Here is a 10,293-nt window from a genome sequence, read left to right as displayed (position 1 = left end):
GGAGAATAGCTACTAACTGAACACGTGCACAGATGACTACCAACCAATTAGCTGAAAGCTTAAACCACACATGAAGCTAAATTTTTTCGAATGTTTCAAAAAAAAAAAAAATATTAAAAATAACGGTACTTAGACACTCATAAACACAATGTTGCATATACGCAACATCGGGCATGAGAGGGTTAAAGCTGTATCAGTAATTCTAACCATTTAAACCTTTTACTATTTGCTCCAAAAGAAAGAGGGGCGGATATGTATATATATGTTTCTTTTTTTAATCATAAAGTCATAAATGACTGTCATAGCTTGAAAACTGTTAAAGTTATCTACAACTGTCATAACTTGAAAACTGTCAAAGTTATTTACAAGTTTTTTTAATCATAAAGTCATAAATGACTGTCATAGCTTGAAAACTGTTAAAGTTATCGGCAACTGTCATAACATGAAAACTGTCAAAGTTATTTACAAATATATCGCAATCTTATATTACAGTTTTTTAAAGCTGTATCAGTAATTCTAACCATTTAAACCTTTTACAATTTGATCCAATAGAAAGAGGGGACGGGACGTGGTATAGGACATTTATCTTCCTTAATAATCTGATTTAATTTGCGGTAATCTATGACTATACTCCATTCTTTGTTACCCATTGTGTTCTCTTTTTTAGGGAGAATCCATATACGTGCGTTATATGGTGAATTTTAAATGTTTTATGATTCCTTGTTCTAACATTTTGTTCATTATATAACATTAGGGTAGGAATTATATCATCAACGTTGGTGCAAAAAGTGCACAAATCTTCCTACAGTCATACTAGACGTTAGACTCGACTACAGTCCAGACTATAGCCTAGACAGTAGACTACAGTCAAGACTATAGACTTGACTATATTCTCTGGTCTAAACTGGCGGTTAACGCCTACTGACTTATATACATGCAGATGGTTGCATAGTAGTCCGATAATTCCAGTTTCGACACCTGATAAATGATATTTTAAATTAGAACCTTAAAGTTTTGCGTTTTTTTAATCAATACAAATAATTCTACCGACTTTTTTATCTTATAAATGAATTACAAATGACTGCCGTAGCATGAAAGCCTATCATAGTTATTTGCCGGTATATCTGAACCTTTAAGTACTATAATCCCCTCAATTATAATATCGGAATATCGACTATCATATCGGAACGTTACCAAGAATTCAACCTATTTATTATCTTGAATATTGTCCTAACTTGCTAGAGTAAGAATAAATATGGAACTTACTTTTTCAGCTTAAGGTTTAAGGTAATGCTATATCTATTGATCCAGATATCTTGTGGTAATTAAGGTTTCATAACACTTATTACTTTCAATTCAAAAAAGGGAATAGTTTGGATTTGTTCAAGGTTCAGACTCGACATCAGAATATAAATAATTTTATTAAAACATTTTCTGCAAAAATTTTAGAATTCCCAAGATTCCCGAGATTTAAATAGCGAAAATCCAATAGAATTCCTAAAAAAATAACTAAATGGGTCAACTAATTAAAATTTTGTTACAATTATGGAACAATTTTCCTTTAAATTATTTTTCAACGAATTTACGCAGTTTAAATATAATTTTTTAACATAATCAACTAACAACGATATTTTTTGAAAATTTCTTTTAAACAAATTATTAAAAACAAAAACTTTTCATATAATTTTGTATATTTTTTGTTTATATTATAAGACTGCTATTTGACTTTCTTTTTATATTGTTTATTTTTTTATTTTTTAAGAAAAATTCTGTTAAAAATTAAACTGTAATTGTTAAAATATTTTTCTTACTTGACTTGTGTAAATTAATGCAACAAAAAAACTTTATATTTTTATTCGTGTAAACATTTGTATTTCTTATTTATTTTAAAATAGTTTTGTAAAGTTTAAATCAAAATTAAAGTGAAAATCTAAAATAAATTACTATTAAAATTCGTTTGAATTTAGTTTTAACACAAAATTAAAGAAAACCTAAAAAAAACACAAACAAACAAAAAATTTATAATAAATGTATAAAACTTGAATACAACAAATGCAACATAAAACAAAATTGGTATTAAATTATTATAAAATAAAAATCTTTTTATATTATAAACGACTGTAAAAATAATAAATTCAATAAAAGAATTATGAAATAAAAAATAATTATAATTATTGTTTTAATTTTTTAAATTATTTTTGTTTTTAGATCTATAGTCCCGACTGAGCTGTAAAACGAGTTGATAACGAAACATGTTAGATTTAGAAATTTCTCTCTCTATTTCTAGAAGTTATCTTTTGGAGAAAGTCTTGACTACAGACCAGCCTATGTCCATACTATTAACGCAGGATATATACTTGAAAATATTCCAAACTATAGACTATAGATTACTGTACTGTAGTCCAGACTATACATAAGACTTTTGGCCAGAATATACTACAGTCTCAACTAGACAATAGTCTAGACTATAGACTAGACTACATTCTAGACTGTAGACTAGGCTACAGTCTAGACTATAGACTAGATTACAGTCTAGACTTTAGACTAGACTACAGTCTAGACTATAGACAAGACTACAGTCTAGACTATAGACTAGACTACAGTGTAGACTATAGACTAGACCATATACTAGACAATAGACTAGACCATGGACTAGACTACAGACTAGACTATAGACTAGACTACAGTCTAGACTATAGACTAGACTACACTCTAGACTATAGACTAGACTACACTCCAGACTATAGACTAGACTACAGTCTAGACTATAGACTAGACTACAGTCTAGACTATAGGCTAGACTACAGTCTAGACAATAGACTAGACTACAGTCTAGACTAAAGACTAGACTACAGTCTAGTCTAAAGACTAGACTACAGTCTAGACTATAGACTAGACTGCAGTCTAGACTATAGACTAGACTGCAGTCTAGACTATAAACTAGACTACAGTCTAGACTATAGACTAGACTGCAGTCTAGACTATAAACTAGACTACAGTCTAGACTATAGACTAGACTGCAGTCTAGACTATAAACTAGACTACAGTCTAGACTATAGACTAGACTACAGTCTAGACTATAGACTAGACCACAGTCTAGACTACAGTCTAGACTATAGGGTGGACTACATACTAGACTACAGTCTAGACTATAGACTAGACTACAGTCTAGACTACAGACTAGACTACAGTCTATACTATAGACTAGCCTACAGTCTATACTATAGACTAACCTACAGTCTATACTATAGACTAGCCTACAGTCTATACTATAGACTAGCCTACAGTATATACTATAGACTAGCCTACAGTCTATATTATAGCTAATATACAGTTAGACGTTAGACTAGACTACAGTCCAGATTACAGCGTAGACTATAGACGAGGCTACAGTCCAGATTATAGCCTAGACTAGACTATATAAGACTTTCATATATTTTAGACTAGACTACATACTAGACTACAGTCTAGACTATAGACTAGACTACAGTCTAGACTACAGACTAGACTACAGTCTATACTATAGACTAGCCTACAGTCTACATTATAGCTAAAATAAGTTAGACGTTAGACTAGACTACAGTCAAGATTACAGCCTAGACTATAGACGAGACTACAGTCCAGATTATAGCCTAGACTAGACTATATAAGACTTTCATATATTTTAGACTATATGAACTTCAGACCTGAATGTAGACTAGTCTTGAATTAATACTTTGTTAAATACCAGACTATATATTAGACTTTAGTCCATACTATACTACAGTCCCAACTAGACTATAGACTAGACTACAGTCTAGACGTTAAACTAGACTACATTCTATATTATAGCCTAGATTACAGCCAAGACTATAGACTGGACTATATACCAAACTAGAGTATAGGCTAATATACACCAGACTATAGTCCAGGCTATAGACTGTAGTCCAAGCTATAGACTATAGTCCATACTTGACTATAGACAAGACCGTTATCCAGATTATAGACCATATTGCAGTCCAGACTAAACTACAGACCGGACTATAGACTAGACAATAGGCCTGCCTATATACTAGACTATAGATCAGGCTATAGATAAGATTATTCCCCAGAGTATAGGCTAGATTATAGTCTAGACTAGACTATTGTCCAGACTATATACTAGACTGTAGTCAGACTACTTACTAGACTGCAGACTATACTAAGTACAGACTGGATTCGCTCTTGGTTCAGACTTTAGACTAGAGTATAGTTCACATGGATTCGCCCCTGGTCCAGACTTTAGACTAGAATATAGTTCACATTATAAAGTAGACTAGACCGTAGTCCCGACTAAACTATAGACCATGTTTTGTGTATATGGACTAGCCTATAGTCCACACTATGGACGTGAATCTATAGGGGTAGGGTGAAAGGGAAAAGGAAATTTCTCTCCCTTAAAAAGGCATTTGCCACATTATAAATTAAAAGTGAATATATTTTCTAATTTTCTTCGAACTAAATTCGAATATTTCTTTTTTATTTTATTTACAACACTATGAGGTACATTTGTATAAAGAGTTTAATAAAAAATAAATAAATTACAAAAAAATTAAATAAATATTTTCCTTATGATTTCACTAATAAATATATATTTGTTTTTATTTCGGTTGTTTCGTATAAATTAAACCTCAAACTGTAGTCGATCTAATCCTTATTGTTAACAGCACGCAATTGTTCCAATTCAGCGCGTTCCTGCTTGTTGCGCAACAAGGGTACATTATAGTCGAAAGCATAGAAGAAGCCCTTAGGTTCACCGGTTTCTTCGGGTCCGGGTACATAGGGAGGTTCTTGATGAACATATTCTTGTTGTTCGGCAGCCGAAGGTTCATAACGACCTTCTTGTGTTTGATATTCAGCAGCATATGGATCGGGATTATGACCATTAGCAGCAGCTAATTCACCCCACAATTTGAAATGTTCTTCCTCGGCCTTAAGAACGGCAGGGGTCTTAGTGGGAGGATTTTTCAAATGAGCTGGACGATTGTCTTCAACATGGAAACCGGTCTTATCGGCATAATAGTTGGCAACAAAGTCACGACCATGAGGTTGTACATATTTATAGGTACCGCTTACTTTACCATCAGCATCTTTCTTTTCGTTTTTACCCTGATTCCAATCCTTATAACCGTAGACGTATTGACCCAAACCATCTTGACCATGATATTGATGGGCATCGTAATGTTCTTCTACATACTCTTCGGGATGTTCAATAACACGTCCCATATAGACGAATTCTCCTTTTTCATTGCGAGCCTCGGGTAAAGGATTTTCACCAGTCTTGGGGGCATATTCGATGTTGTTTAAACCACGTAGACCGGCTTGATTGATGAACTGTTGAGCTTCTTCGGGAGAGATATTGATTTTGAAAATATTCTCAGCCAATAGAGCAGTGGGTAAAACCTGGAAGAATATCAAATAAAAAACTCAGGAAATTAAAATACTGGATATTATTAAGGTAAGTCCAAAAAAAGTATCGTGTAAATGTTAATTACTTTTTGTAATTTTATTATTTATTTACTATTATTAATTTTTTTTTGTTTACAATAATCTTAAAATTTTTCTCTATTTCAAAAGCAAATATTTATTGTTTACCGTTAATAAAATATTAAAATAAATACTTTACAAGTTATTAGCTAATTTATTAATAAGTATTATACAATTATTCAAATATTGTAATTTTTTTCACATAAAATTTTTAACATTATTTCTATTTGCCACGCTTCATCATTTAAAGAAGTTACTAGATACATCTTATATAGTTACTAACTGGTTTAAGACATGTTTTAGAAAAAAATCCACAAATATAATAATAATAATAATTTGCATTTTATAGTCATTGAATTAATACAAAAAAAGTATATAAATAATATACAACTAGACAACAGAGTATCCGGATTATGATTGTTTCAAAATTGTGAAAATATCAAATAAATTTAAATCTTAATTGTTTATGAATGATTTCACTGATTGAAGTGATCTAACAATAAAATGATGATGATTCTATCCTTAATTAACCTCAAAATGTCAAATTTACAAAAATCTTAACAACGAAGTGTCTGAAATAGTTCAGCACAATTTGAGTTCGTTTGTACTGGAACTAGTTCCGGTTGAGTTCTTGTTTAATTATTGTTCAGATCTATTTCAGTACTAGTCAAGTTCTTGGTCAGATTTAGTTCAGTTCTTGTTCAATTTTAGTTAAGTCAGTTACTCTTCTGTTCTAATCTAGTTCTCGTTCATTTCAAGTTCAGTTTTAGTTAAGGTCATGGTCAGTTTTAGTTCGGTTCTAATCCAGTTCTGGTTTAGTTCCAGTACAGTTCTAGTTCAGTTCAAGATCAGTTGTAGATCAGTTCTAGTTCAGTTCTAGATTAGTTTTAGGTCAGGTTTAGTTCAGTTCTAATTCAGTTCTAGTTCAGTTCTTATTCTCACCTAGTTCAGTCCTAGTTCAATGCTAGTTTTCAGTTCTAGTTCAGTCCTAGTTCGGTTCTATTTCAGTTTTAATTCTGTTCCAGTTCAGTTCCAGTCAAATTCTTGTTCAGTTTTGGTACGGTTCTAGTTAATTTTTAGTTCAGTTCCAGTTTAGTTCCAGTACAATTCTAGTTCTAGTTTAGTACTGATTAAGTTCTAGGTTCTGTTGTAGTTCAGTTCTAGTTGAATTCTAGTTTACTTCAAGTCAAATCTAGTTCTGGTTAAGTTCTAGTTTAGAACTGATTGAGTTCTAGGGCACTTCTAGTTCAATTCCAGTTCAGTGCTAGTTCAGTTCTAGTTCAGTTCTAGTTCAGTTTTAGTTCAGTTCTAGTTCAGTTCTAGTTCAGTTCTAGTTCAGTTCTAGTTCAGTTTTAGTTCAGTTCTAATTCAATTCTAGTTCAGTTCTAGTTCAGTTCTAGTTCAATTTTAGTTCAGTTCTAGTTCAGTTCATGTTGAATTCAAGATCTAGTTCAGTTCATATTAAGTTAAATTCAAGTTCAGTTCTAGTTCAGTTTTAATTCAGTTCTAGTTCAGTTCTAGTTCAATTTTAGTTCAGTTTAAGTTCAGTTCTAGTTCAGTTCATGTTAAATTCAAGTTCTAGTTCAGTTCTAGTTCAGTTCATATTAAGTTAAATTCAAGTTCAGTTTTAGTGCAGTTCAGTTTTAGTTCAGTTCTAATTCAGTTATAGTTCAGTTCTAGTTCAGGTCTACTTCAGTACTATTTCAGATCTGGTTCAGTTTTAGTTCTCTTCTAGTTTTAGTTCAGTTCTCGTTCAGTCCCAGTTCAGCTCTGGTTCTAATTCAGTTCCAGTTGAGTTCTATTCAAGTTCTTGGTTCAGTTCTGGTTGAGTTCGGTTCAAGTTCTTTTCTAGTTTATTTCTTGTTCATTTTTTTATCATTTTTTTATTTTTTTTGATACGCTAAAAAATTTAGCACTCACAGGACGAGTTCGTTTGACAAAAATAACAAAAGGAATTTTTCAATTAGGTCTTACGATGTTTCACACAAAAAGTTTCAAACACATCTTAACAATTTCTATTTCAAAAAGTTTTTCTTCCACTAAAATTTTATTTATCATTTTTTTAAAAAAGATTCAATATTCTAACGTGTTATAGTAATAAATCAACATTTCTCACAAATTAATTTATAGATTTTTCATTTTGAATTATCAGTTTAATTTAGAAAAAAACTAAATGTATTCTTATTAATGACTTTATTTAAGCATTGTTATAAGCACTTAATTAATCATTTTCACACAGTCTTTTATTTATATTATAAACATTAATTTCTTTTTATAAAACAATATACTAACCACCAAAAAGACACTAAACAATATGCACTTCATTTTATACAATTTTATTTGATCGTTGTTGTTTTTTTTTTAGTTTAAACTTTGTTCTTTCGAGTTCTACTGTTAAAATGTTAATAACTTGAAATAGCTAAAGATCTTTCTATTTATATAGATATTTTGTTTTTAAAAACCTAATTCAAAAACAACTAATATTAGCTGAATATTTAACAAATAAATTAAATTGTGCTGAATAGAATTTGATAAAAATACAGAAAACAACAATAAAACAATAAAGAAGATGCTCACTCTCTAAGCTGAAGTTAATTATCATTTTTGCTCGTAGCACTTTGAATTAGTAAATCAGCATCTTTTGAATGAATGATGATGATGATCGTGTTGTTTTTGTAACCGCTGTTTAGTTGAATATTCTCTAGCTGATGATCTTTTTTAGCCGGTTTATTACTCATCGCGAGAAATGTGAAATATGAAAAAAAAACAAAACATTAAATAATAATATTTGTGATAAGAAGAATTAAGTTTGGAATAGCGAAATTTGCGTGTATTTACAAAGCTACATAAATTTATGTATATTTATACAGTGATTGACATGAGTTTCAGGGGATTTAAGAGGAAATAACACGCGCACGAAGAGTGAACACTTCTGATTTTTTATCTTTTAGATATAATTTGGGAAAATTCTTCTAGATCATTTCAGTTCTAGTTCAAGTTTACTTCTAGTTCAGTTCTAGTTCAGTATTAGTTCAGTTCAAGTTTAGTTCAAGTTTAGTTCTAGTTCAGTTCTAGTTCAGTTCTAGTTCAGTTCTAGTTCAGTTCTAGTTCAAGTTCAAGTTCAATTCAGTTCTAGTTCAGTTCTAGTTCAGTTCTAGTTCAGTTATAGTTCAGTTCTAGTTCAGTTCTAGTTCAGTTCTAGTTCAGTTCTAGTTCAGTTCTAGTTCAGTTCTAGTTCAGTTCTAGTTCAGTTCTAGTTCAGTTCTAGTTCAGTTCTAGTTCAGTTCAGTTCTAGGTTAGTTCTAGTTCAGTTCTAGTTCAGTTCTAGTTCAGTTCTAGTTCAGTTCTTGTCACTAATAGTTCAGTTCTGGTTCAGTTATATTTCAGTTCAAGTTCATTTCAAGTTCTGTTCAAGCTCAGTTCAAGTTCAGTTCAAGTTCAGTTCAAGTTCAGTTCAAGTTCAGTTCAAGTTCAGTTCAAGTTCAGTTCAAGTTCAGTTCAAGTTCAGTTCAAGTTCAGTTCAAGTTCAGATCAAGTTCAGTTCAGTTCAAGTTCAGTTCAAGTTCAGTTCAAGTTCAGTTCAAGTTCAGTTCAAGTTCAGTTCAAGTTCAGTTCAAGTTCAGTTCAAGTTCAGTTCAAGTTCAGTTCAAGTTCAGTTCAAGTTCAGTTCAAGTTCAGTTCAAGTTCAGTTCAAGTTCAGTTCAAGTTCAGTTCAAGTTCAGTTCAAGTTCAGTTCAAGTTCAGTTCAAGTTCAGTTCAAGTTCAGTTCAAGTTCAGTTCAAGTTCAGTTCAAGTTCAGTTGAAGTTCAGTTGAAGTTCAGTTCAAGTTCAGTTCAAGTTCAGTTCAAGTTCAGTTCAAGTTCAGTTCAAGATCAGTTCTAGTTCAGTTCTAGTTCAGTTCTATTCAGTTCTAGTTCAGTTCTAGTTCAGTTCTTGTCAGTAATAGTTCAGTTCTAGTTCAGTTATATTTCAGTTCTAGTTCAGTTTTAGTTCAGTTGTAGTTCAGTTCTAGTTTAGTTCTGGTTCAGTTCTAGTTCAGTTCAAGTTCAGTTCAAGTTCAGTTCTAGTTCAGGTTCAAGTTCAGTTCAAGTTCAGTTCAAGTTCAGTTCAAGTTCAGTTCAAGTTCAGTTCAAGTTCAGTTCAAGTTCAGTTCAAGTTCAGTTCAAGTTCAGTTCAAGTTCAGTTCAAGTTCAGTTCAAGTTCAGTTCAAGTTCAGTTCAAGTTCAGTTCAAGTTCAGTTCAAGTTCAGTTCAAGTTCAGTTCAAGTTCAGTTCAAGTTCAGTTCAAGTTCAGTTCAAGTTCAGTTCAAGTTCAGTTCAAGTTCAGTTCAAGTTCAGTTCAAGTTCAGTTCAAGTTCAAGTTCAGTTCAAGTTCAGTTCTAGTTCAGTTCTAGTTCAGTTCTAATTCAGTTCTAGCTCAGATCTAGGTCAGTTCTAATTAGGTTCTAGTTCAGTTCTAAGTCAGTTCAAGTTCAGTTCCAGTCCAGTTCTAGATCAGTTCTAGTTCATTTCTAATTCAGTTCTAATTCAGATCTAATTCAGATCTAGTTCAGTTCTAATTAAGTTCTAGTTCAGTTCTAAGTCAATTCAAGTTCAGTTCCAGTCCAGTTTTAGATCAGTTCTAGTTCATTTCTAATTCAGTTCTAGTTCAGTTCTAGTTCAAATTTAGGTTAGGTTAGGTTGATAGGAGGATGTATACTACATCAAATCCGAAGAAATACACCTAGGCCACTATCGGGTCTGTTGTGCGCTCCTTATCATGAAAAAAAAAAAAAAAAAAAAAAAAAAA

The 10,293-nt window shown here is 31.5% G+C and overlaps 1 protein-coding gene across 1 annotated transcript; it reads right to left on the bottom strand.

Moving 5' to 3' along the window:
- Nucleotides 1-4,457: 4,457 nt before the first annotated feature.
- LOC111683426 lies at nt 4,458-7,929 on the bottom strand. The gene is made up of 2 exons (XM_023445497.2): nt 7,798-7,929; nt 4,458-5,421 (listed from the first exon to the last, which is right to left on the bottom strand). The coding sequence occupies exons 1-2, from the start codon at nt 7,828-7,830 to the stop codon at nt 4,666-4,668; spliced, it is 789 nt and encodes a 262-aa protein (XP_023301265.1). The 5' UTR covers nt 7,831-7,929; the 3' UTR covers nt 4,458-4,665.
- Between the last annotated feature and the right edge of the window lie 2,364 nt (nt 7,930-10,293).

This window comes from Lucilia cuprina, chromosome 5 (genome assembly GCF_022045245.1).
Source record: "Lucilia cuprina isolate Lc7/37 chromosome 5, ASM2204524v1, whole genome shotgun sequence".
NCBI classification, from domain to species: Eukaryota; Metazoa; Arthropoda; class Insecta; order Diptera; family Calliphoridae; genus Lucilia; species Lucilia cuprina.
This window is presented reverse-complemented; position numbering and strand designations above follow the sequence as displayed.